General features: G+C 40.6%; 3 protein-coding genes across 4 annotated transcripts in view; all 3 read left to right on the plus strand.

Moving 5' to 3' along the window:
- The first annotated feature begins 19 nt into the window (after nt 1-19).
- On the plus strand, nt 20-13,436 carry fxyd6 (FXYD domain containing ion transport regulator 6). Its single transcript, XM_010729612.3, has 8 exons — nt 20-290; nt 9,059-9,112; nt 9,500-9,520; nt 10,406-10,441; nt 10,572-10,646; nt 10,862-10,898; nt 10,997-11,046; nt 12,114-13,436. The coding sequence occupies exons 2-8, from the start codon at nt 9,064-9,066 to the stop codon at nt 12,146-12,148; spliced, it is 303 nt and encodes a 100-aa protein (XP_010727914.1). The 5' UTR covers nt 20-290; nt 9,059-9,063; the 3' UTR covers nt 12,149-13,436.
- A 506-nt stretch (nt 13,437-13,942) lies between these two features.
- On the plus strand, nt 13,943-16,735 carry LOC109141979 (sodium/potassium-transporting ATPase subunit gamma-like). Its single transcript, XM_019274255.2, has 5 exons — nt 13,943-15,165; nt 15,623-15,658; nt 16,001-16,075; nt 16,391-16,425; nt 16,598-16,735. Exons 1-5 carry the CDS (start codon nt 15,012-15,014, stop codon nt 16,619-16,621), a joined length of 324 nt encoding a protein of 107 aa, XP_019129800.1. The 5' UTR covers nt 13,943-15,011; the 3' UTR covers nt 16,622-16,735.
- A 7,658-nt stretch (nt 16,736-24,393) lies between these two features.
- The window catches only part of dscaml1 (Down syndrome cell adhesion molecule like 1), a 92,741-nt gene continuing 89,320 nt past the window's right edge, over nt 24,394-27,814 (plus strand). Inside the window, exon 1 of one of the 2 annotated variants that reach the window (XM_019274407.2) lies at nt 24,394-25,156. In XM_019274407.2, the coding sequence (XP_019129952.1) occupies nt 25,114-25,156 (43 nt within the window). In that variant the 5' untranslated portion in view covers nt 24,394-25,113. The remainder of the gene's footprint in view (nt 25,157-27,814) is intronic. The other variant, XM_019274401.2, reaches the window with a different exon arrangement.

Raw genomic sequence — 27,814 nt, forward strand, 5'->3', positions numbered from 1 at the left:
TGTGTGTGTCTGTGTGTGTGTGTGAAAGAGAGGGAGGCTGGGAGGGAGGGAGAGGGAGCGACAGAGTGGGTTCAACGCACTGAATAAGCAGTCACGTTGTTATCCATCACATCTATTTTTTCAAGACAAGTAGATGTGTGGACTGTGCACATATTGACAGATGAGAATATTTGGAACAAAAGCCTTGTGAGACAAGCTGATTGATTTTTTTTTTCTTTTTTTTTTTTTTCTTTTTGTTTTTGTGGGTGGACTTCAGTTTGTTGGCCAACTGTCCGCTGGTGAAACAGGAGGTAAGTTGATAAGCGCGCATATTTGATGCCTTAACATGGTGTTATTGTTATTGTTCTTTTTTTTTTTTCGAGAAATGAGAGTCAGGAGGGGTCATAATACATATAAAAGACTGATCGGAAGGGAAGGATTCTTTTTTTTATCCTCATTTATTTCCAGTAGCTTTAATGTGAGTGTAAATATTTAATGTAATTAGTGTGATTTCTAGTGAATCGCGCATGTTTATGAGTGGAATTATTACTACGCCAACATGTGTGGTGTTGACAGTCTTTATCCACTGCTGGACATTGTCTCATTAACTTGCAGAGATGCCATTTACACCGCTACTTGTTGTCTATCATTGTATAGGATAAGGGTGTGTCTACTGCCATTGATTACTATAGGCTTTACTGGCTGCGCGACAAAAACAAAACATATTTGCTAATATAGATCAGAGCCTTATAACCAAGGGTGATTAATTGAGTCACGCGACTGTAACCTTGTAACAGAAAACCAAATATCACATGTCTGGTATGATGTCACTGCTAGTTAAATGGGAATGAAAGCGGATGGTGGCTCGTTCTTCTTCTCCTCCATCAGATGATCCACAGGTTGAGGGGCGCAAAAGTGGATGAATGCTCAGACGTCACACACTGGATGTTGAAATATATTATGACAACTGTTTATTGTGAGTCCGTTTTTGGTATAGAAACCTGTCAGCGTCATCCGTGCTGTGCGTTCGCGTCGTAATGGAGAGGTTATGTGTGCGTTATTGTTGTCGGCGCGCACAGGTATCAGCCAAAAGCAGCTGAATTCACACCACCCCCTATATAACTGACGTATTTATGAATACGCGAACGTGATTTAGCTTGGAAACCGACAGGATGCCAGCCAGACTTTAAAGCTGCGTGCCACACCCCTTCCTCCTGCTGATGTGAGGACTCCGGTTGTCCTTGTGATGTGATGCGATATGTCATCTTAACCTATTTCTTGTTCGGCGCTAGGATTTTTTTCATTTGGAGACAGTTACCATGGAGATGACAGGACACTATGGAACGACGCACATTGTTGTCATGGTGATATAACATCATTATGATAGCAGATACTGTATAGAAGGGCAAGTTGTGTGTCGCCCCCCCCCCCCCCCCACAAAGGCTATAGAGACCTGTGGTATAACCTACTTAGGCAACCTACATTTATTTTTATTATTAATGTTGAAAAATAGAAAATACTTTAATTGACTTTTATATTTGATTTGTTATCAATGTCATGAAATGGACGTAAATCATAAACCTGCACACTCAAAAAAGAGTAGAGTGAAATGGGGAGATTTGGCAAAATGGCAACCTTAAATTTAAAACCTTGCACATGAATCACACTATCATCCAAGAGGACAGCATCTGATCACACTAAAAACATAGTTAGGGGCTTGTGGGGTGTGGTCTCACGAGAAGACACACATACAATAGACACAGTAGGCACACTGCATCATTTCAGTTAGGTTCTTCTTACATTGACCTTGTCTGTTTCCCGTAATTCATCAGTTAATTGTTGTTATTTTAGATGTTTGTGTTATAAAAGTTTGTGTCACACTGAGCTTAAGCTTGTCTGAGATTTACATTTGCCAGATAGTATTTTTCCTGAACTCTAGTCTACATTACTGTCTCACATTGCCTTTGATTGCCTTCCTGTTTCCTCCTCTACTGCATCACATTTCCTGACCTTTCTTTTTAACGTTTGGTGTATTTTATACAGGAGATGCCACTAACCTACAAAAGACTGCCCTTCTCCTGTCCTTTCTTCTCAGACAGTGTCTCCTCTGCATGCCCTTCGCCTTCTACTCTCCTGCCAGATAATGTCTGTCCCTGTCTGCTTGTTTCCCATTCTCACTGTCTTTCAGCTTGCCCCTTTCTTGTCCCCACATTACAGAAAACATCCTCCCTTTCCTGCTATTTCCTTGTCCTTCCTAAACAGATACAGTCGCCCTGCCTGTCCCTTTCTTGTACTCACCTCACACAAACAGGAACCTGGCACTGGAACTTAATATTGCTAAACAATAGTGCAGATAAGGTAGGTTAAGGAAAGATGGAGAGGCAACTGCTTAGGTGCCATGTATCACACCTAGAGGGAGAAAGGCTGCTGCTGAAAAGCTGCATGATACATTACACTAGGCATTGCCATGCTGCCAAAAACCCAAAAGGATTCTCATGGGACAAACGTGACACTGACCCACTGACAGTTAAAATACTCCCTCACAGACGAGATTCGTATCACAGAATAACAAAGGTTATATTCTTTACCGTGATCTTATCATATTCTTTATTTATGTGAGGGTCAAAATAATTGGTCAGAAAACTTAGTTATTAACAAATACATAATAAAATAGAGCTACATCGACAAATCAGGCTTATTCGTACTGGTATATAGGAAGAAATTGTCGTAGGCCTACAGAGTCGCCAAAGATATGTTATGTCTAAATTACAGAGGAGGCCTGGAGTGGCGATAGCTAGACAAATGTATATACTGTATTTAGATAGATATGATTAATTACTGTGTTTTGATAGTCACAGGATACAATGATACTTGGATTAAGATGTGTTGTAGTTGCATGGTAATAGTCTACCTATGCGCTTAATGCAGGCTTTGTTATGGTGAAGAAATCAATGCCAAGTTAAGGTGGATTTTATTGTTTAGTCTTTAATCGTCAGTGAACAGTTGGCAGGCTGGCAAGCCCATTGTGTTTGTGTTTAAGAATATGTGGGTGTGGAAAACATGCCACCCATAATACCTGAGCAAGATGTACTGTACTTAATGCTTCAGTAGGAAAGGCTGGTCTATCTTGCTCACTGTCACGTGTGCACAAATTGAACAAATTGTATCTTGTGCAAACACAATAACATTTTGAGTGCGCTAAAACATGGCCTAATTTTTCTCTTTACGGACATCCTGGGCCTCCATACAACAAAAGGCATTTAGTGACAGTCACCGTTTAATAGTTCATAGTAATCATTTAGAAAACAATGACAGGTTCATTCAAGGTCTGCTTCCTTTCTCTGTAAAAAAAAAAGAGGGACAGATGTTTTGGTGTGAATGGACAGCTAGTATTTTGAGTCTGACTGATTGCTTGGCCTTTAACCCTAGAATATCCCTGGTCCCTCGAGGATCTGTGGAGGTTGTCCAATGGGCCACTTAACCCTGAACACTTAGTGCCATATCTATGCCATTAACAAGTCTCTTAGTGAGAAGAGGCACAAGAGGGCATCACACCCCACTCCATCCACCAGCTAAATCATATCTTTCCTACCAACATTCTGCCTTTCCATTACTCTCACATTGACAGACCTATCTTTACACTGCTTGAAATGGGGGGAGCTACTGCAAAGTAGCTGCCTAATAGACAATATTGTAATATTGTAATATAATTGGCCAAACTTTTGTAGTTGTAGTTATTCATTGAAAAATAAAAATAAAAATAGAAGGGAGAGAGTAATTCCATATCCTCTCAGATGTATTGAGGTTTTCACAGCAGTTGGGCAACATGTAATGACTGGGAGACAAGGATGAGCAGTTAAGAGAGACTCCTGTTGCTAGTAAAGGTCAAATGTACCAAACAATATCTCATCATAGTAGCCAGTAACACAGCCACAGTATTACCCTAAAGAAGAACCCTTAAAGATCTAGAAATCAATCAAATTTGCAATGGCAGGAAATCATTCAGTCACTGAAAGGTCTGGCTTGCAGCACTCTAAAGCAGTACACATTCCTGAGAAACAGTGAAACCTGTTTGACTGGCTTATTGATTGTTCTGAATACTCTTTCAAAGACAAATTATGGTGTGTTTAAATGATTTCCACTTTAAAAAAGGGTAATAGGGGATTATATTATGAAAAACTTAATTTGTCAGTGTTTGTGCACATATATCTGGGTAACTAGAGTGCCAGAAGGTCGCCACTTATTCCTCCTGCAAGTGCTGGACCTCTTATATTAGCGTTACGTCAAAGCTAAGAGCTAAGCCTGAAAAGTGCTTTGCTCTGAGTTGGACAGACCGGCACAAATGTCCTCCCATCATCATTTGTAATGGGAATATGACTGGAACTAAGTCACAACAACTGGAAAACTGCATCTGTTTTATGGAGGGCTGACTCATGGATGGACCATTACTGGCTGCTCGTGACCCAAATTAACTGTAAGTTTTTCCCAGTTTTATGTTGTTTTACTGTGTATTCTGTATGTTAGACTGTATGTTAGGCTTCTAACAGAACAAAGCAATGTTGGGTAATGTTGTAATAATAAAGGACACTCAAAAACTTTCCATTCTGATTCATATTTAGCATACTGCAATACTATTATTACTGTTCCAGTGTAACATCTCCTGATCTTATAGTCTTGAATTGTACTGTAAACCACAGAGTCTCACAAAATATGGCTTTTTTCAACTGAGACTGCATGATTAAGTTACAGTCCAAGTCAATGTTCTGTGTAATCAGTTTCTGGTTCAATAACTGATTGAATAAATGATTTGCTATAATTATTGCACTGTGTGTAGCTGTTGCCATGACTACACATTTCACATGTGTTAGCACTAACTACTTCCTGTATACAAGCCAACACATCCCTACACAAGAGATATTGTCTGCTAGGCTGATCCAACACACAGATACACTATAATATTGCTATGTATTTGTCTTACAAGTAACACTGAACTTGGCTGACTGAACTGCTCTCTTTTTTTTAGAGTGACCTGCTGAATCTCAGCTGTATCTGGATCAGAGTAGGAAGTTGTTGGTTGTTGTGCATCAGCCAAGAGGCAACCTGAACAGTAACCACCAGCAGCATGAGAAAAGTCTGGGAATCCACAAGGAGACATGTCATTTACCATACAGCTCAATCACCATCTGACACTTCAGAATACCAATACTTTTATATTATTATTATTATTATTATTATTATTATTATTATTATCATCATCATCATCATCATTATTATTATTTCCACTTCTTCTGATATGAATAAAGTGCTTTGTTTATAAAGAGAGTTTTAGACATTTTTAATTCATTTTTAAGTGTGGTACTTGATGAATATATTCATGTCTTCATTCATGTTCTTTCACAAAGGTTTCACGAAAAATGTATTTTTCCTGTTTGTGCAGGCAGAGGGGTCCATTGAACATCAATGACAATTAAAATGCTAAAGAGCTTCACTAGCAATGATTTACCACAGCTAGTAAATAATGACTATAAGCAACACAACACATTTCTGTTTCACTTTAATAACATATTCAATTATAACTTTAATATGGTGTTGATCACAGTACAAATGATTTCATTCAGTATCCAGTATTTTGAAAACGTTGAAGCATGAATTTGACATAAAAGATTAAAAAAATATATATCTGAGTCCTAACAGCAGCTGTAGTTTTTTTCAAATACAAGTTACTTTTTAAGATCTGTAATTCTTTCAGGTATGTTTATATGGTAAAGGATAGACATCTGTTCCAGGCAGGTTTCTGCCTCGTGGTTTCACAGGTCTGTAACATAGAGAATAGAGAATAAAACATGGGTGTCTACAGTAATTACTATACTAGACCTCTAGTCTAGACTTTTTTTTTGTTTGTTTTTTACTAGAAATGCTTGCTTGACTAATGTTTCACATCATCTGTTTACATCGTACTTTCCACACCCACATCCTGGTACTTACTGTAAGAGTTTATATTACATCCTGTGATACATACACATGCTAACACGTTACCTCTGTATCTCCTCACAACTTTCTACTTCACTAGGCTCTGTAGGTCACTTCTCACACATAAAGACAGACTTACTTTACAGTAATGCTAACATAATAAGTGACGGAGATGTAAATAAATTAGGCAGTATTTAACTCTAACATTAAAGGTGGATAGGTACTGGAATATAAACAGATCTTTAAAAATATATAATGAAATATATCGTTTTAACGTGAAAAGGATCTTGTAAAACATTTACATTATCTTCTTTAATAGTAGCATCAATAAGCTGCTGTGTAAAGGGCACACCTGTCCAAGCATGAATAATTTCCCTGCCTGCTGTACGTGAGCTGGATCAGTGTTAATTAATTAAAGTGTCTGGACTGAATGTAAGTGTTGTACAGTTTGGGGCCAACCATCAATCATCACCTCTGATGTGAAGAAAATATGTCTCTTTCAAACTTTGACAGGCATGCCTTCAAAGACTATACTGTCATATCCTATCATTCATATCTGGCTGTGGTTTTAACTAAACTGTAAAAGTTGCACCATATATCTTTTTATAAAAAAATATTCAACTTGACAGTTAAAAAGACCTTGAGGAAACACCTCACAAGGTCAAAAATCAATGCACTCCATTCAGAAATATCAAATCAAACATATTGTATGAAAATGTATTCTATGAATGCCATTAGACTAATTGATGCCAAAGGCCTGAAATCCCTCAGATGTCATCTTGTGCCATATTATTTCATAAATGTCCCAGTTAGCAGTGTGCTGCTCAGATCTGTATGAGGGCTCACAAATCAATATGCTGAGCACCAACATACAAACAGCAACGAGAAAGGAAAGCTACAGCCAGTACCTCAGCTAATGACTATAATGGACTGTGTTCATTTAAGTGCACTATATCCTCTACCACTAATATGGTTGAGGACAGACAAACAGCCAGATGGGTGGATAGACATAATTGGACCCAGTCAAGCGAAAGCTAGTTAGACAGACGAATGAAAATGAATAAAGGCATGGAGGCAGACAGGTGGTTCTCTCAAACAAGAGTGGTCAAGCCTGAGTCAAACAAGCCATTTGGACCCTTAAAGGCTTGAGACATGGTTTGTGTCTAGAGCTTTGATAAGCTTCATCAAACGCATTGCAGTCAAATCTTGTAGCCCATCTGTACTGAACCATTACTCTCAATACTGGGTTAACCAATCAGAACAAGCAGTGAAAAGCCAGACAGGAGTGATAGAGAGGGGGGGAAACGTGATATTGTTTAAATATGAAGATGAAAGTAAACAGTCTCTCCTGGAAGGTATACATAGAGTTGCACTAGGTTGTTCACAGAAGTGCCACAAATAGATGTGTAACAAATGGAAAAAAAGAGAGATCTAGAGGGAGAAGTTCCAACTGGCTTTACTTTCTCACCTCCTTACGGCTGGCCAGTCAAGTGAGAAGTAAGTGCGAACATCAGATTGTAGGTTTCAGAGAAATATAGAAATTGTTGGGTGCATTCTCACTTAATACTGCGACAGAAAGGTCTGACGAGAGGTGCTTTCCTGAGGATACTCAACCATCAACAGTTCTGAGTATACAAGCCCCTTTATTTGTTTGGCTTCCAGAAGTTAATTTATAAAACTTTACTAGAAACATATTTTGCGTTGGAGAATTTGATAGGAAATTATATCATCCACACATATTTCTATATGACTTGTTCCTACCATGTGTGCATTTGTGCATCTCTAAATGCTCTGGGCATTGCTTTATTGAAATATCAGAAAAAGAAAGTTGTAGACATTTCAAACCTGTCTTTGTAGGAGTTTTATAGTTGTAGAAAGGACCTAGACATTTGCCTATGACACTGAATGAAAGAAAAGGAAGAAATTGCAACGTTTAAATCAAGTCGAGAGTGGCACAAAGTGCTTTTTCATTAATCAAGAGCTTTATTTTGATTCTCAAGAACAACCATAAAACCTCAATCACAGTTTAGTTTCAGACATATATTATAGTGTGAAAAACAAGTCAGGGCATTTCTGAGAAATATTCAAATGAAATATTTTGCAGATCAGTTAGATATCACCATGATCAAAACAAGTGTCTACAGCCATGTTGGCACATATGGAACATATGCTAACACATATATGGAACATATGCTAACACATATATGCTTTACAATGACAGTTTTAACATGCTGATGTAATGTCTTTTGATTTTATTTTCACCATCAGGATGCTAGCATTAATTAATTAATTAGCAAGTTGAAAGTTGTTTAAGGGGCACACAATGATGTGTGCAGGCCTCCAAATTTCAATCCAATCCATCCAAGGGTTTGATTTTATTTAAAGCCACGAATATTGTGCTAGCTGAAATCATTAGAGTCCATCACTTGGTGACTTAACCTGTCTGTCACTCAGAACCATCTTGGGAGTTGACCTTTCATTGTTGGAAACTGTTTGTAAAAAAAAAAATACAGGCCAGGTGATTGGATAAACCATCTATCTATCACAGTCTATCATGGGCAAAGCAACAAACAATATAATATAGTTAACATAGTATCTGGGTGTATTTACACCTTTGCCAATATGTATTTGCCAATGCAGAATAGTTTAACATGAACACATTTTGTAGAAGACACAGTTGGCGTGTGTGTATTGAATAGCCTACATGAAAATAGGCCAAGGTTGTGTGGTGTCCACAGGGATGAAGGAGTAATCTCTGCAAGGAAAAGAGAACGTGTAAGCAGGCTCTGAACATGGATCGTTATGCAAGATAAAAAATATATCCGTAGGCCTTTTACATCAGTTAAACTCCAGGGGTTTGGATAGAGCCGGTACTGTGTGGTGTGATTCCCACTTTCAAACCCCACTTACCGTATGTGTGCTTGTGTGGTCATAGTCTGTGTCGTATATATATAAACTGTACGTGTTCATTGTTATTGTTGCTGTTCATGTCCCAGGTTGATCGTTGATATACGTGCTGTGGAGTAGTAAAACAGACCTCTCACTGTATTTTTTGTTGTCGTTCTTTCTTTCTCTCTCACCCTCCCTCTTTATTACTCTATGTCAACAGTTGCCATGGAAACTATTTTGCTCTTCCTCTCTTCATTCCTGGTGTGTGTGGCTGGTAAGTACCTCCCTTGTCACAAAGCATACGCACACACACACATCCGTGCATACAAACACACATGTGCAGACACACTAATTGTCCATAGGGAGGCAGTGTTGGGGTAGGGAGTGGAAAGGCACATGAAGAGGCACTTGCCAATGGGTGTGGGCTCATATGGCAAAACATCAATTACTTCTTTAGGGCTTTACATGTGGGTGTCATAGACTGGTTAGTCACTGACTGTGTGTGTGAGGTCTGTTTATAGTGTATGATTAAATGTAATGCAAGTAAAAACATTTAGTCACAGACTACAAATAGATGAGCTCTCTAATTTCCTGTTTCTTTCTTCTCCTTTTCCCTCCTACACTCTGACGCAAACCACTTCCCCTCTTCGCTGCCTCTCAGCTGTAGACCCCAGCACACAGGGTGAGTACCCTTGATCTTACCTCTAATGGGGGTAACGCCTCAGATACAGCCACATAGATGGGTCTATTGGTTTCTGGATCACATCAGACCCTTATGGATTGCTCCACTACAGTGAACAGTGGAAGATGTCACAAACCCGCACACCCAACTGTGTGTTGATTAGAAATGGATTTTTATGGAGTGAAATCAATGCTGAAGAGTTGAGAGTGGTCGTTTGGTAGGAAAGAGAGATGATAATGTGTGAGTGTGAGTGTGAGTGTGAGTGTAAACAATACTTTTTCCAAATCCTATTTCCGGACGAGAATATCAGTATTGGATGATCCCGCAAAACCCTTAATTACATCCATTTTTTTAAAGCCTTACTTTTTGCATCTGCACATGGCAACTACAGAACAGCTAAGGTTGTTTTCTGTACTCTGATTTCCATGTAAAAGAGATGTGAATGAACTTTATGAGTGATTTAAATCCTTCACATGTGATTGGACTGCTGAAAAGTGACTTAGTGAATGCAACTTGTTCAACTTTACATAAATATTCCTCAACTACAGTGTCATATCATGAAGAAGTATAAGGGTTGAATGGAAAGGTTGGACCTCAACCACATTGTTTGGAAATGTAAACGCTAGCTAACAGTCAAGTGTTGTTTTACATGATGGGTGAGGTTAGCTGGTCACAATAAATCATTTTGATTTGATTCAATACATTTTTAAAATAAAAATACTTTACAAGTGTATACTGTAACAAGAGATAAATAAATAAATAGCATGGGGACAGGATTAGCACCTAGGAAATGGATTCATTTCACCATCTTTAATTACAACACTGATGAAATGTGAACACCTTGGTTCTAAATGTGTAGTTTCCTTTTTATTTTATTTTTTACAGATGCCAAAGAGAAAGTTGAAAATCCATTTATTTATGGTAAGTTTGGAAAAATATGTGTTTTCTGTGAGCACAGGCCATCAGCAGTGCGTTTTCGAGACACTAATTGATTACAATTATTTCCCCTGCGTCTCTCTGTGTGGCATTCTGGCATCAACATCCTCTGTAGATTACGAGAGCCTGAGGATCGGAGGGTTGGCATTTGCTGTGGTGTTGTTCACACTGGGCATTCTTCTCATTCTTAGTAAGTTAACCTCTGTGTGTGTATGTGCATCATTTTATTATGCGTACATGCACGCCATGTGATCAAGCGTTACAATCACATTAAAAATAATTAATAATAAATTAATTAATCATTATTGCATTTCCACATCATGTTACTACACCATGTGGTACTGATAACACATCCAACTAATTAGACCTCTGATCAAGACGGGTAATGATTTCTTATATTTATAGGTCGACGATGCCGCTGTAGTATCAACCAGAAGCCCAGGTAAGTGTACCCCCCCTCCTCTAAATGCTTGACTGTTTAAGGGCTTTTTATACTACAATGATATGGTTACCGTGACAACCCGTGGATCTCCTCCTTAGGGCCCCTGGAGATGAAGAGAAACAAGAGGAGAACCTGGTTGTCCCCAAGGGTAAGACGCACATGTAAACTCTTCTGTCAGCTCCTCTCACCTCTGGTTCAACCCCTGACACACATCCATAATTGAGATTCCCTTTGGGAGTGCCCATAGCACAGTGGGGAGAAAGGAGAGGAGGGAGAGGGACTGTCTATACTGATACTGTACATATGAGACAGACAAACACACACACACACACACACACAGAGAGAGAGAGAGAGAGAGCTTACTTAAGTTATATAAAGTTATATACTTGATTTAATACCTTCCCAGCTGTTTCAGATTTCACTTCAATATAATCTAAGAATCAGATCAAAGAGTTGTTTAACTGTAATCAGTCATTTATTACAGCAAACAGTCAGCATCTTTAGAAAGTATATTGTATTGTTAATTTCTCTGTGAAATCAAAATCTACAGCCTGAATGCTTCTCTTCCACATGCACATCTCAGTTCTGCTGCTCGTTTGCCCAAACCAGGTTCCTCCATCCTGAAAAAACCCAACTAATACAGAGCTCATCACTGATCAAAATACCATCACATTTCTTGCTGATGTAGTAGTCACCAACAAGTCTAACATAATTTATGAAGTTAGCAGCAATGGTCATTCGTACAGTACTTTCAAATCCGTTCAAAGATGCTCTGATATCCTTCATCAAGACTGTTGTGCTGCCAATCTCAATTAAGTTTCAGTTGCGCAGGTTGTTTCTCATAATGTAGTCTGGAGGGCACCGGTGGAAGAAGTATTCAGACACTTTGCTTATAAATATAGCAATACCATAGTGTTTGCATATAACATCTTGATCTGCAAAGTAACTGATAACCATAGTTGTAAAAAGTTCCAGAATGTAGTGGAGCAGAAATATAACACTTAAATCAAATACCTTGAAACTGTCCCTATGTGCGGTACTTGAAATGTAAAAGAAACAGAGCTCATAGTATTGTTGAAAATAAGGTCAGCGGTTCACCACCTTGGAGAATAGCAGCACAGAAGGAGTAAAACATTTAGGAAGAAATGATTGTGGGAAAGTTTAATGTTTTGCATTTGTGCTTTGACTAAATCACTCGTCCTTGACCTCTTTCAGCTACAGTGGTTGCAGAGACTGCAGCGGAGAACTGAGGCAACTCTACCGGACTGGATGGCCTTCTACAATGATGATCAGTTTTATTTAATTTCATGCTACTATAACAGTAGATAAATTGATGATTATTATAAGTGGGTATATGACAGGGTAAGAGGGAAGGTATATGTTTAGAGGTGTAATATGTACAAATATCTTGTGCCCTGAAGACAAACCTTTAGCCTGTTGTGCTGTTGTTGTGACTGTGCCAGTCCCTCAGTGCTCTTGTCTGTTCCTGTGCCTTTCTGTGACGGTCTCTCACTCCAGTTCTTCGTCTTAGCCAGTAGCACCTCTGACACAAGATTGTCTTTTGAAGCCCCAGAAGACTTTTTAATGTTGTTTGGTGTGCTGTTCTTCTGTTGTTTTGTACTTCTATTTATTGCCTTTAGGTTTTAGAGATTTGTCAATTTGCTGTTTATTTTGTTAGATGTCCTGGATAATGTTTGTCACATTTGGATTATAACATATATACATATATACTGCATACATATATAAGTATATATATACATTAATACAGATAGTTTACAGATAAGAAATACCGTTAAATATCATTCATTTAGGTCTATGTTTATGTATACAGTATGTATGACTGTGTGTGTATCACAAGTGCATGTGTCTCTCTACATGTAAATGTGATAAGCCTTATATAAGACAATCTCAACTGCCACAGCTCTCTGACTGAGCACAGGAATGGTTGCAGGTATCTGCACGAGCTCCTCCACCGAATCTACAGTATAGTGGAGGGAGCTCCTGCATCAGCTGTCTCACTGCCTTCCTCTCCACACACGTCCACTCCACTGCTCCGTCACCAGATCTGCCAAGATGAACTAAACTGGGCAGACTATGATTAGTTTTCCCTTATACACTCACTACTGCTGCAAATCTGTGAAGCCTGGGTTTCTTTCTTATCTCTTTCTTGTTTAGTCAGTGTCTCTAATGTCACAATGCTTTGTATGGTCATACATGTATTACATTTCTAAAAAAAAAAAAAGAGAGAGAGACAAAGTTTGAGTGCTGAGTTTAAGAGAACTTAAAATTGTTATTATTTATCACATTAATAATAGCAGTAATGTAAGCTAAGTCATAGCGAGAGAACAAATGAACAGTCTTTGTTGTGAATCTCCTGTCAGGTTAGGCTTTCACCAATCTTAAATCTGAGTATTCTTGTTTTAAAGCCGACCACTGTACAAGTAAACACTATGTTCATTCTACGCATGAGGCCTTGTTGTGTAGCAATCTGTTGTGCTTTTAGCATAAATAAATAAAAGTATGTCTGACCACACATCATAATGCCTTCATCTTAAATCTTAATGCTTGAACATAGAATCAGATTCCACCAGCAGACCTCCAACAGCATCTGAAATGAGTCTGGTTATTTCCTGTCAAAGTCAATCAAGGTTATAAGCTGCTACTTGGGGCTTTAAAACTATGTCAGGAAAAAGTGTTTCTCACCAGCGGCAATGTGTTGATCTTCTTATGTGATTCCAAAGGTCGGCAGATTTAAGCTTTTTATTAGCGTCAGAGTACAAACTTCACAACATAACTGTAAATATGTAACTGAGCAGCTAGACTGAAATGTAGCTGTGGGCGTGTACAGGTGGTTCGTTTGTGTGTGTGTGTGTGTGTGTGTGTGTGTGTGTGTGGGTGGGTGTCAGAGAGGGAGGATCTGTGAGGGTGGGAGTTTGTTCTGCACCTGCCCCTGATGCAGACAGGGCTACAAACACGCACACACGCCTGGACAGAGGTAATACAGAGCCTTCAATAGCTCAGGTGAGTAGTAATTTACTTTCTTATAGACAAATGTATGCACAGGTCATAAAATTCAATCCGTAGTGTGCACTGTAGATGCATAAACATTAGTATAAACTGTTACTGCAGGATCACAGGACAACGTTTTTCATGAGCGTGATGTCAGACCATGTCTTGGAATGTGTATTTCTGTGTAAAATAGAAATTATTGGCATCCTCGCCATAAAAAGTTAAGTTGCTCCATTATTTAATGGGGTAAAATATAAAAGCACACATGCTCTAATTAATGTGTGTCGTGAAAGTGGGTTTAGAGGACAGACAGTACTGTGTTGTCACTGCTCTTGTTAATTACTCCCCCATTGAAGAAATCTCAGCAGTGATGCATTGCTGCACTTTAGGGGTGCTGCGGTTATCTGCTAAAATCATTGGGTATCAGTTCTGCATTATTAGGCAGGCGTCACCACAGCTACTCTGTCTTTCCCCATCTATAACCTCTCCAAGACTGTGCAAGGTTCAAGGTTAATGAATATTGGAGCTGTAATATATTAATGAGTAACTGTCCGGTGTGCCCTTATGCTCAGTGGTGCGTTGAAAAGGCCCAGACACATAATAAATGAAAGCTCTGAAGTCCACAATTCACAGTGGCACACTTTAACAAAATGGAGACAGCAAGGGAAATTTTTACTCTGTTAATCTGTGTAAGTTAATGATTATAGGTCAGGAGATGTAGATCAAATGAGAAGCTTGCATACAGTACGTGTGGGTGTGTGTGGGTGAAGGATGGGGAAAGAAAGGGTGTGGGAGAGAGGATCAATATTGCCATTAGCCTCTTAAAGTTCTCGGTGAAGATCAAGGCAATCATTTTGCTCTTAAGTCCGTGGTAGGGAACCCAATGAGGCAATTTGTCAGTATGTATAGAGTTGCTGAGCGTTTCAGCTGCATCTCATCTAAAGTGAATAAGCCGATTTAAACAAGCCTATGCAAGTGACTACCCTAATTAAAATGGAGCGACTATTGAAACTAAATCCACACAAATCTTCTTTCTTGCAAACAATAGTTTTCAGATGCAAGATCTGATGGTAAATATGTTTATTGTCTTCACATAAAAACAAGATGTGCCCGGTTGTTGTATTTAAAACAGCAGACATAGGTGGATCACCAGCTGGTGCCTGCTGTTATCACCAGCCTAACTGTTTGTATTATGTCCCTCTAGTTTTGTCGACTGAACACACACACACACACAGACGAGACATCATGTCTTCTGCAGGTAAGTAACACTGCAGCTGAACTGCTGATTATATGCGCAAACAGGCAATGTATGAAAGAGCCACTTTAACATGACACCATTCTTCAGTACCACTAACAACCATGTGTAAATGATGTACCTGGGTAATGCAGGGATGACTTATTAACTGTTTGTTTAAAGTACCATATGCTGGGTGATGATGAACAACAATATGAAGCTTAAAATAGGTCATACAGAGTCCCCTGATAACTTGACAAAGGCTCACAGGTTCAGACTCACATTCTCACATTCGGGCATTCTGCCACAGCTAATCATGTTCACAAAATCTGCACTGCTACTGCTAACACTACTGTGCACATATGGCTGTTTGGTAATAGGATGGCATAGTAAGTTAGAAATTGAACCAGAAAATGGAAGACAGTGTATACATTTCCTGAATGTTTCTCATAAGCAATGTCCACTTCATGTCTATCCCCAGGTGCAAACGTTGACCTCGATGCAGACTTTGTATATGGTAAGTCCAATTTTGAAAGTGGATCTTAAAAGAAAGAATGTAGAAAACATGCACAGGATAAAGGGAGTTTCTGCCAGCACACATGAACGTTAGATGGGTCATGTGTAGAGAGATAGAGGCACAAAATAGGAGCTAGATTGTGGAGATGTCAAAGGGGCATGACATAATGGAAAATAGAAGAAGAGAAAAAAAACAGAGAGAGACAGAGGTTAAAAAGGTTAAAAAGGTGTGAAGGAAAGAGAGGACAAAGGTGGGGTAAAATGAGAGAGAAGTGAGGGTACACTAATAGTTTCCACAGGTAACAGTGATGTTGTGGTGACAGTCTCCTATGTGACTTTGTAGACTACCATACACTACGTGTTGGAGGTCTGGTCTTTGCCGGGGTCATTGTATTTCTTTCCATCATTCTGTTGGCAGGTAAGTCAACAACTACATCCTTTGTGCTGTGTGTGTGTGTGTGTGTGTGTGTGTTACTGCTATAGAGAAAAGTAAAGTCTAGGAGTGAAAACAAAAGACAAAAGTGAATGGGGTTATCACATGGCATGTTACTGGAAAGAATGGCTGAATGCAAACAACAGTGCCTCCGAAATCACATTCATTGAGTGAAGAAAGCTGAAATGTATAGCTCATTCCCATCCTCTTGTTTCTATCACGGTTATTATCAGAGCAGCTTTGTTTCAATGAAATGACTTTTGGAAAAAACTAATCACTCCATCTAATTTTTCTTTCAAGGCAACAAGCTCGCCAACTGTGGAAAAACCCCAAAGGTAAGGGACAAGTTACATATTGCTTTATAGTGACATCTACTGGCCGTACAAATCATTTTAAAAAAATCAAAAAAAGTGAACTTCAAAAAGTTTAACACGAGATGAAGTGAAACATGTATTATCAGGCATCGTACCAAGATAAATATGACATCTACTGTTTTATTGTCTGCAGCCAAGAGCAGCTGAAGAGGACTAAACCAGCAGAACCAGCCAGGAACCTGAAGGGGGGCCAGAATGTCCTATGATGCTGTCAACTGTTTTGTGTATAAGAATTTAAGGCTTTTGTATTATTAAAGTGTGCGTAACCTTATCGTGTTTATATTTGTTTCACATCACAATTTTAAATCCATTTACAAAACAATACCACGGTTGCACCTCTAATCAGCGAAAGCCAAATCACTGAGAGATATTAAAACAATAAAGCAACATATACCAAAATATACATTAGCCTTTAGAGAAGAAGAAAGAAAAAAAGAACCAAATATATAAAATAAAATAACAATATGAAAATACTCAATTGACAATGTAAAGTAACAGATTTAACAGGAGAGACACTTCTGGATAAAAACATGGAAATACTCTTAGGTATACTGTAGAATCACCTGATCAGATGTGAGGCAGAGGAGGAACAAAACAAGCGCTCCTATTTGGAGAGGACCCGCCCACTTCAGGTGCAGTCACTTCACTTTTTCTGAGCGCCACTTTCCATTTCCTCTTCTTTTGTCTGCAGTCACGTGTTGTATGCGTCTGTTTAAGTGCACATCGTCACTTTATACAGGTAAGATATTAGACTTGCTTGTTCTCTCTGCAGAGCTTAAAACACACACCAAAACATTAAGCAACACATTTAAGAAAATAAAAGTTCTCTGCAAGCTTTGAAATCTGGTTCATCTGTCACACACACACACACACACACACACACACACACACACACACACACACACACACACACCCCTCAGCCTACTGTAGTACTGTAGATTACATAGTGAGTTGCATAGTAAAGGTATGGTAATAGTAATAATGATACATGTGGAAGTGCACAAAAAAAGCATGGAAAATGAATTAAAATATAATCCTTGGTACAATAAAAATGAATTTGTTCAAAAGCTCATTTACTTATTAGCTACTTCATCACTTTGATACTGTTACTTTTTAACCTATTCCAGTGAGGTTTCTCCTGTGAAATTTACATAGTATCTATTAAGATAAAATCCATTAGACATGGTGCATGCAGATGACTCAGGCTTCAGGCTATAACAAAGTGACTTTGTCACGGTGCTAACTGGGGTCTTATAGGAGGAGTGTTGCACGCTTAATAGCTGCTTTGCAAAACAAAAACAAAAAAAAAACACAATCCATAAAGCAGACGCACCATAAAACTAGTTCCTTAGACTTGTGGTAACAGATCACAATGATCACAAGGTGGCGTCATAAGACCAGCATGACCACAGGATGAAGAACTTCACTGGTCACAGCTTCCCTCGACAGGCCGAGAAAAAAGAAGTGAAAGCTGCTGATGAGAAACATCAAATGATGGCGAATACTGTGGGAAAGAACAAGTAGGTGAAAAATAGCTTTGGTAGTCAAAAATGTTGATGGATGTTCACTGATACTGTCACGAACTGTAAATCAGACAATGTTGATGCTGCAGATTACACCAGATTAAATAAAAACATAAATAGGGGCACTATAAATTGACTAAAACACTGGAGACATCATTATAAAACATGCACTGTTTACTGACATATATCAGGCAGCAGCAGACCACCCTCAGTGGTCCCAACATGGAAGAAAAAACAGTCCAAGTTGCAGTTTTTAGTTGCAGAAAGGGCCTAAATCATACGCCACTAATTTCCTCCCACTGCACGAGTACTTTAAACAGGACGTCCCCGTTTTGCCGTTGTATCAGAGCCAGCTAAACCCGAGCAGTGGCATCATAGACTACTGTATTTTCATGGCTGCAGCAGAGATGACAAAGCGCATTAATCATACCGCCAGAAAACTGCGCCTGATTAATTATCCCTGAATAAATAAGTCGTTACAGGCAGAGACAGGAGCTGTCAACTGGGTGAGTCCCAAGGACCCCCTTCTCTCTCCCTCTCTCTCTTTCTCTCTCTCTCTCTCCTCTTTCTTTTTCCACTCAGCCTCCTGAATTTGTGAAAAAAAAAGGACCAAACTGTAAAAGTTGATGCAGCCCATGGCCAAGCGGTGAAAACAGGCGGTTTTACTGGTTGGAGCCTCCAGGGCCTGAAGTTAGCTGCTTTCCATAAGGGCTTCAGTTGAGGTAAGCATGACAAGGCATTTATCACACAGTCCACAAGAACTGATAACATCACACACACACACACACACACGGAAAGACATGAACACACTATGTATACAGGTGTGAGAGGCCTGATCAGTTAGTGTTCCCATAAGCGTTTAGGATGAGAACTGTTGGGACAAAAGGCCTCAAGGTCACTGATGCAAACAAACAGTGGACTTAATGTGTTTTCCTTGCTTGTATGGGTTCGACCAACATTTGTAAAGGTGTTGACAAAGTAACCTGAGCACCTGAGCATGACATGCTACAGACAACAAAGCTTCTGTTTCTCTGCTGGTTGTTAGGTTGCTGTTCTAGTTGGTGTAACGTGGCAATGAGGCAATTTCAGTGGGTTAAAATGATCTCTATAAAGTCTTCTCATGTTACTCGTAATCCGGTGGTGGAAAAAGTATTCAGATCAGAAAAGAGTCTTCACTGACACTGACATATAGACAGTGGTGCCACCATTTTTGACATTTTTGGGCAGTTATTTTTGCCATCCTAAATTATGATTCTTCACAAGAGCTAAAGTCCTCTCCTAAAATAAGATGGGATATTTATCTAAGTGAAGTTAGGAAACATGTTTCTGTCATAACAGAAATCCTAAATGCTTAAAGTTTCTGTAATAAGGCTTCTGGAAATTAGACTTTAATTTTATAAACAGACAAGTGGGCACTGTAGTTTCTAACAAAAATACTCTAACATAAGTTTATAATATATTTATATCTTCAGCTGAGGACACCAGTGAGTATTTACAGCACGTTGATTGAATCAGCTTGACTGGTATGAGGGACCTACTCAAAATACACTGTTCATGTTCATGATGATGAAGGAGCATGTCATCCAGTTCATGGTTTTAGGGAATCGTTTAGAGATAGACGGAGATGTATTTTTCATGTTCAGTTTGATATTTTTGTAGTTGTACAAGCCAAAGACTAAAAGGCTTTTCTCTGTTTGTACAGCAGCAACGTTTTGTTGTTGTGAGTGTGCGTGTTTTGTGTGTGTACGTGAGAGTATATGTGGAACAGGTTCTCTAGTAAGACACAGGTACAGGAGCGTTAAAGCGTGGGAAAGTGATAAGATCAAAGCACAGAGGGTCAAGATGGAAAGTCTGCCCTCAGCTAAGCCCTACAACCTCCTCTCACACCTGCCAGCTCTGTCTCTCTCTCTCTCTCTCTCTGTCTCTCTCTCTCTGTCTCTCTCTCTGTCTCTCTCTCTCTCTCTGTCTCTCTCTCTGTCTCTCTCTCTCTCTCTCTCTCTCTGGCTGTCTCGCTTCAGTTTATTGTTGACTTAATGTGATGTAACAGACCAGAACTGTAAAGATTTGAGTGTAAACAGTTTCATTTCTGTTTGTCCACCCCTTATTTATACACGTTACCCCTCTATACGTGTACCTGGAGATTGCTAGATATTTACATGCACGGTATTTCTAAGTGACTTTAAATAACTAGATTAAAAAAATGTCCGTGACAAAGTTTGATAGTATAGCTGATATCTTGAATGTGATAATGAAAATGAATGGACTTTCACTTCAGTGTGTCCACAGTAACATCACTTTGTGATCACACTCTGGTTACATTCCAGGTGTGTGTATCAAATAAACACACCTGTCAATGAAGTGGTAAATTTAAGAGTGGAGTTTAGCGTTAATCTCGCTGTTACATGTTTTGGTGTTTGTAAGGCAGAGGAGAAAAAATGCAACAACACTGACCCACCCACCCCCCACATCCAATCCTTACCTGCTGTCTCATTGTGCATGGACCCTGTTGCCTCAAAGTTTTCTCTAAGCAGAGTACACACAGCACACATGGCACATGGCAGCTTCATTATTTGTCAAAAAAACAACCAGTTCTCCTGCTCTGGAATAAATACCACCCTGTTTTTTTCTGTTTGTCACGTAGTTTGTGGAAGTTTGACTAAACACTGAGGAATATGCACCATAAAGAAAAACAGGAGTCGATATGCAGTTGTCCACTTTGCGTGGTTGGTAATCCACCCTAGTCAAGAACAATGCTGAGCCGCTGATTATTTAGTTTGTATGCATTGTTACATGTGAGAGTTTTGTCAGACAAACAGCAGATATTTTTCTCCTTTCTTCATTTGAATGTAACAAATGTAACAAACAAACACACTGTTTGGCATTTCACACCAAAGTTCTTTAAGGAGAGAAAGAATCGATCGGCAGTACAAACTTTTGGCATTATCGATGTGTTGACCAAGACCTTGAAACGGAGTCACCCATTAGTTTGCCCCACTGAAAACTTAGCAAAGATCAGCCAATACAGGAAATTCAATATTAGATCTTCTTATGATAACATCTTTAATTGTGACCACTGGGTGTCACTAGATATCTCTGATCGATATCTCTGTACAAGCCACAACCGTGTTCATCTGACTCACTCTTTAATGTATTCAAATTCAAAAGATAAATGTTAATCCTTTACTGAGCTGTTCAAATTTCATTCGCCTCGTTATGCTTGAGGAACACAGTCGAAGTCAGAAAGTGTGTTTGTGTGTCACCCACTGTGGAGCGACAGTAACGGGTCTCTAGGTTGGTCCCACAGAGGACGCCTCCAGCGGCAGCCATCTTGGAAGTGATGGTATCGCCCTGGCACGGTGTGTTTTTGTCTGCGGGCGCTCTGTCTGCCTCAGAATTGCACCGTTCCCCATCTCCAGTTTTTTTATTTTTTCTTCTTTTTCCACTCTCGTCGTCTTCCTCCCCCATCTCCCTTGCCTCCCTCCTCCTCAGCCATGCAAATAGTCTAATTTGCAAATGTGAGAAAACAAGTGAGAGGGGGAAAGAGAGAAATGGAGAGATGAACCTCCAGCAGAAGAAGGTGCCCCCCTACACGCACCTCCTCCGCCCCTCGCCCCTTCCTCTCGTTATCCTCCCCAGCTCATTTGAATAAATTAACACCCCTTGATGTCTCCTGTGCACGCGCACGTACTCTCGTGCAAAAAAAAAAGAAAAAAAACGCACATACGCAAGCACGTACACACACTCAAGCAAACACGCAACTCCCAAATACATGTGCATGCACATCTGACTGTAGGGTAGGAGAGCAGCCAGAAATATATGTCCTGCGCCTTGCCGCCATGTAGACACATGCTCACACACGCACACATCCTCTGTTGTGCTGATACAATCTCGCACATCTGCCACAACAATCATGCATGCTTGGTTAAAGGCAAACACTCTCCATTGGTCGACGCCTGTTAATGTACTGCAGCATGGTGGTGGTGGTGGTGTGATTCATATTAGCTTAATGCAGAGGCTCCTTCATACACAGCGGCATGCAGATCTAGCCGGGCGGCCCCCTCTGAGGAAAAGGAGTTGTGCGACACATTGCTTGGTTTTGACAATGTTTAGTACTGACAACACAAACTGCGGCGTTTTGAACCCGCCACGATGTAGTTTTTAAAGGAACATAACTCCTCCGTTTGACCCGTCATCGAGTGATTTGCCTCCAACCACAATCTGCCACCATGATCCCTATTCTTGCAGCTCTCTCCCCATTCTCATTTGGATCCCTGTGACCTTGCACAGAGCTAAGCAGTAGCAGCACGTGCCCTCTTCCTCTCCTAACTCTGACCTTGCTGAGGTTCCATCGGGCCGGGGGCTGTGCATTAATACTGGATACATTAGCGCTGATATGATCCTAGCATGTAGTCAGGGCCTGAGGGGAGCTTTGATTGTCTGAGCATTAACATTAACATCCACATTAACTTATCCGCCTCATCACTCTCTCTGTCTGCCCCTCACCCCCCCCTCCTCCCTCTGCTTTCTGTTTCTCTGCTGTCCTGTTCATCCGTATTTTTCTTCCTCAGTCAACAAACTCTCTTCCTCTCACTCCCCTCCTTTCCTACCTCCTTTCCTATCTCCAGGCAACGACAGAGCAGACTGATGGGAAGAGTGATGGAGATGAGTCACATGGGTGCTGTGTTTTTTTTTGTTTTTTTTTTACTGGTGTGGTGGCAGCCTGTCCTGGGTCCTGTCCTCAGTGACAGTCACTTGAGCTGTCTGGGAGCTGCTTGCCTTTTCTCCGGCCTGGCTGGCCCAGCTCAGCCTGTCAGCCCCCATGATGATCACTGGCTGACATACAGTACAACCTGCTTGGCGCTGTCAGGCCAACTCACATCAGCCCCTTAACCAGCTTGCCACGCTGCCTTTTGAAGTCCTGACAGAGACTTCATGTGTTACCTTACAGGGCTACTGGGTGGAGCTTGGTTTGAGTGTCAAGGTGTTGGGTGTTGTTATATGACCAGTTTGTCATTGGAAGAGGAGAAAGAATATTGAGGTGCAGAATACATGATGCTTAGACAGATTATATTTCCTGAGGGCTGTCAGGTTCCTAAACAAGAGTTCCCATATCACTCACCGTGCACTACAGGCTGCACTTTTAAACCAGGACTATGGTTTGTGGCCAGGGAAGTGCACAGAGCTGAAAATGTGCTCATCTATAAATATAATTTCAGAGCGCACATCCGAATGTACAGAATGTATAATGGAAGTGTTCCCGCATGCACTCTAAATGTGTCCCTGTCGTTGTCGCTGTGTTGTTTGTGTGTGTGTGTGTGTGTGTGTGTGTGTGTGCACGTTTGTGGGTCTGTTCGATAGAGAGAGAGAGAGACAGAGAGGGTGCGTGGGTGTGTGTGTTTCCACCTGTTACATAATAGAGAGTGGAGGCAGAATGTGCTGCCTTGCCTGCCACACTACAGCGGGCTCTTCAGTGGGAGTGAGAGAGGCCACAGCTTGCCTCAGTTCTATTCCACAACCAGGACTACTTTTTGTTACGACACTCCAAACGCCACATTGCATTACGGAGAGAGAGACACAGAAAGAGTGACGGCAGAGGTTATGTCAAGTAGAAGGTGTTTGATGTCAGATAAGTAGCACGACTGAGTGGACAACGAGTAGAGCTTCCGCGTTTGGCCTGAAATGGATGAACAACAATCAGGGTGCTTTGGTATTTATTTTATAGTGTGTTGGTCATTCAAGTGTTGAAATGAATGGCGGTAAAGAGGAGAGCAGCTTTGAACTCATGCAGTGTTGAAATCTCAGAGGCCATAATAATTTTATCTCTAATAATTGATTTTAGAGTCTAAGTGTGATGGCCCTAAACTTGTTTGTGAGGAAAGAAGTATTCAAGCTCAACACATGAAACCAAATGTCAGTAGATCAGTCGGTGCAGTGGTGCTAACATCAGGTGGAGCATCCTCTCCCACTTCACGCCAGGTGCTTAGCCACAGTGTAAATACATGTAAACCAGGCCTGTGTCACTTATTCCTTCTTCACTCCTCTTGCTTAAAGTTAGTCTGTCAAACTCACAGTATTCTTAAAGATTGTATTGATCTATTTATAGGTTGTGTATGTGAACATTTTTTCTTATAACTAAGACGAAAGCATTCTTCCAGTCAGTAACCAGCAAAGATGAGCCTGATCAGTGCGCCTGTGAGTGCCCCTCCATCCCCTTCTACACCCTCTGTGTGTGTGTGCGTGTGTCAAAGGGCGAGTTTCACAGATCGAATTTATCGACCAGCTCGATCACAGGATTAGCCTGATACGCACTACGCACCTTTATAATGAAGTGGGTTGCAGATAATTCCCTCGAGGTGTGTTTTAATATCAAAACTAGTCAGTTTGATCCATATAAAAGTGATCTGAGCGTTGAGGTTGGCAGTGACAGGCTGGTGCGGTGCGCAGAGCGCATCCCCACTTCCCCTTTGAATGAAACGGAGGATGCAGCTTCTCTGTGCTCCTCCTCACCTGGAATTAACGCTCCAAAGTGCTCAAGTCCTCTTGTAACTTCACAATAGCACATTCTGTTGGCAATTTTACTTCCACTTCCAATGCCCGCACCACTGCTAAGGGAGTGACAACTGCTTTATGGAAATAGGAAGAGTGGATTTGCATGCGAAATACGCGCAGATATTTCCCTCCAACGGCTGTTTTTCTTTCCAACTTCCTTGCAGAAGAACACAATTGAAATGACTTGTACTGATGGTACGTTTTGAACTTTGCCAGTGGAACTCCCATCAAGCTGCCCGATCCAGTGCGCGTAACACAGAGGTCCCAGTGGTTTCCGTTTGGTCCCTCATTAATGCGTATAGCTCACCTCTCCATCACGGCGCATCATTAGGATACCGGGGGTGGGGCGACAGCAGCCTGTCCCGGTAAGGGGAGGAGAGAACAGGGAGCAGAGGCGGTACTTTCTCCGCGGCTCGTTTCTCGTCGCTGGAGAGTGTGGGACCAGGGCTGGAGAGACCGCCGGGGAGCATCAGCAGAACCAGTCCAGCACGCAGCCTCGCCTGGCCGACCGCTGCGCCGTGCACTCTTCTTGGGGGACTGCACAACATTCCTGTGAAATATAACTGCTTTTAATGGCATGTGGCTTGTAACTTTACTTCTGCTGTATTCTTTGCAAGAAGGTAGGTTGGAAATGTGTCTCTTCAAGTGTTGCTTATCTGCATGCTGACTGCTCTCCAGTGCAATGCTCAAGTTGGCTGTGCGTACTTATTAGCTGATCAGATTGATGAATGTTGTTGAATTGAACCGAGAACATTTCTCCAAGGAGGGGCAGAGATGTCAAATCAAACTCTTAAGTCACCTTTTGGAAAAGGAGTGCTAACTTTTTTCTGAATGTTTTGAAATCATTTTTTCTTCTGATGAGCGTTCATCCTCCTCCTGAACGAGAGCTCGGATTCCTCTTCCGTCCTCAGTGTCTCCCAGTGATTAGCTGATAATATGATTTTTAAAACGTGATCAGAAAAAAAGCTCATGAGCATAAAATCAATATGCACTTTTTTGGATGGAACAGTGAGGAGACGCACATAGATGCAAAAGTGCACTCTGCGTTCGTTAGGATGTGCAAGACAACGGCATTTGCATTTTGCATGATGAATATGTGGAGGTGTCGTGAATATGGAGGCTGTTGAATAGGAGAGGCTGATAAGGATCTGCAGGCGCGCGCACGGATAGACGGGCGACCTCGAGCGCTGATGCTGGCCACAGCTGTTTACTCGCAAAAAAAGAAAAGAAAAAACAAAAGTCCAAGGGGGGGCAGAAGAGTTTAATGTATATGCTGACTTTTTTTCCCCTTCCTGTCCCAACACAAATAAGATGTTAGTGTGTGTGTGTGCGTGCGTGCGTGCGTGTAGAAGGAGGGGAGGAGAGGGGGGGTCCCACTCCCTTGGGGTTAAAGCATCCTTTTTTTTTATCATCTTTTTTGGAAGATGCATTAAAATAGTGTATGAACGCCAGTTTGCGCGTGTTGAAGAGTGTGGTGCGGCTGTGTGGCAACAAGGGTCAATACATTTTATGAGAGACGTGTGAACTGATGCTGGGGGGTATTGAGCGCTGGCCTTTAATTTGTAGATAATGTGCCCCAGTTGGATATTTATAAAAAAAAAAAAAAAAAAAGCGAGGCCATATATTACAGTTTATTTTCTTTGCTAAAATGTAGGAGTGTCAGTTTATGCAGACTCAGTTGTTATCATCCCTGGTCTAATTATTCATCCACCATTTTCTGTGGCACCAGATTCTACTGATTGGCTTCGCTCTAAATGCTGCAGATGGGAGAGAATGATTCACTTTTGCTTATTTTAAATGCAAAATGTTCATTTCTTTTATTGTATATGAATTTATGTTACTTCGTAACAGTTACACAATGACATAAAAGAACCAATATATTTTTTATGTTTATATATATACCTCATTTTCATCCGTTTTCTTTACGCACGGGCACTGTAACTGAAGATGCCTGATTATAAACCTTATTGGTTAACACATTTTAATTCATTTTAATCATTTGTTTATAATTGTGGGTGTGTTTCATGGTCCTGGTCTTCATCATTCATTCATTGGCCTTGGCAGTGCCCTCTGCCAGGCTGCAGCTGCGGCGAGGACTTCTGTGCTGTTGTATGTAATTGGATTACAGGGTCTATTTCGATTATACACACTGTACATCGCCCTGTCCCGTGACTGAACGAGATGTACTGTGTGTGTGTGTGTGTGTGTGTGTGTGTGTGTGTGTGTGTGTGTGGTGAGGGGAGGAGGGTTGGGGGCTGCAAACAGCCACTGAAGCGGAAAGAGTGCTTGAGATGGGAGAGATGTAGATAACGCAGTGGAAAACAAACTTCCATTTTCCGTTGTTTTTCAACGCCATGTTCCGCTCATTTTGCACGAATCAAGTGTGATTTATTGTCTCGTGTGGCTGTGTGTATTTCAGATATGTGTAATACTTAATAAACTTTATTTTAAGGAGGAAAGGTAGGTCTATTATCATACATGCATATGCATTAGTACTGCGTATTTTCCTGGCTTGGCCGCGCCTCCTAGAATGGCACACAATTTTCTGCTTATTTTTTGTGTGTTTGTTTTTACATCAGTATGACAGATCACACCACTACATATTTCTAAAGATAATTTAGTCTTTTTCTTTTTTCCTTTTTTTTCTGTCATTAAGTCGACATTCATTAGGTTATTACTGACCGTTTGTTGGTTTGGTTTGGCTGCATATCAGCACACCTGCACCCATGAGTGCGGAGAGGAGGGGGGAGAGCAGAGGGATGGATAGATGGATAGATAGAGGGAGGGGAGGAGGATACACTCATTCTTCTTTGTCATGATTTGGGAGGTTGCTTGTCATTTTATGGAAATAAAATTGAGACAAACTCAGCTGAGGGCTGTGTGGGAATCCGTTTTTAAGGCCTGATAGGCCAGAACAGGGCCTGGGAAATTGGAAAAAGGCTTAAATGATTATAACAATTAGTCTATTTAAAAAAAACTAAATCGGCTATAAAAAGGACAGTACTTTTGGTGTGAGATTTAAGGAGATTCAAGCAGCAATTGTAGAAATTTTAAGGAAAAAATGCCATGGAATGATCGAGATGCAGTCAGAGCTCTGAGCTTGCTATAATTATTTCATCAATTAATGTGATTCCGGTTTTATCCAGTTTCAGTCGACAGGCCCCCTGCAACACACACTCGACATTAAACTGAATGAGACTGTGTTACAGTCTTGATCCTGCATAGATGTAAAACACTTTGGCTTCTATATCATGTCTGCACTTTATTTTCACTTGTGT

This window comes from Larimichthys crocea, chromosome VII (genome assembly GCF_000972845.2).
Source record: "Larimichthys crocea isolate SSNF chromosome VII, L_crocea_2.0, whole genome shotgun sequence".
Lineage (NCBI taxonomy): Eukaryota > Metazoa > Chordata > Actinopteri > Sciaenidae > Larimichthys > Larimichthys crocea.

What these genes read in the sequence shown, in the direction of transcription:
- fxyd6 (XM_010729612.3), top strand. Translation starts at nt 9,064, where the DNA reads ATGGAAACTATTTTGCTCTTCCTCTCTTCATTCCTGGTGTGTGTGGCT. An exon ending in TGAAAATCCATTTATTTATG is followed by an intron (nt 10,442 to 10,571) that starts GTAAGTTTGGAA and finishes CATCCTCTGTAG; the next exon opens with ATTACGAGAGCCTGAGGATC. An exon ending in GAACCTGGTTGTCCCCAAGG is followed by an intron (nt 11,047 to 12,113) that starts GTAAGACGCACA and finishes GACCTCTTTCAG; the next exon opens with CTACAGTGGTTGCAGAGACT.
- LOC109141979 (XM_019274255.2), top strand. Translation starts at nt 15,012, where the DNA reads ATGTGCCCGGTTGTTGTATTTAAAACAGCAGACATAGGTGGATCACCA. An exon ending in CGATGCAGACTTTGTATATG is followed by an intron (nt 15,659 to 16,000) that starts GTAAGTCCAATT and finishes GTGACTTTGTAG; the next exon opens with ACTACCATACACTACGTGTT. An exon ending in ACTGTGGAAAAACCCCAAAG is followed by an intron (nt 16,426 to 16,597) that starts GTAAGGGACAAG and finishes TATTGTCTGCAG; the next exon opens with CCAAGAGCAGCTGAAGAGGA.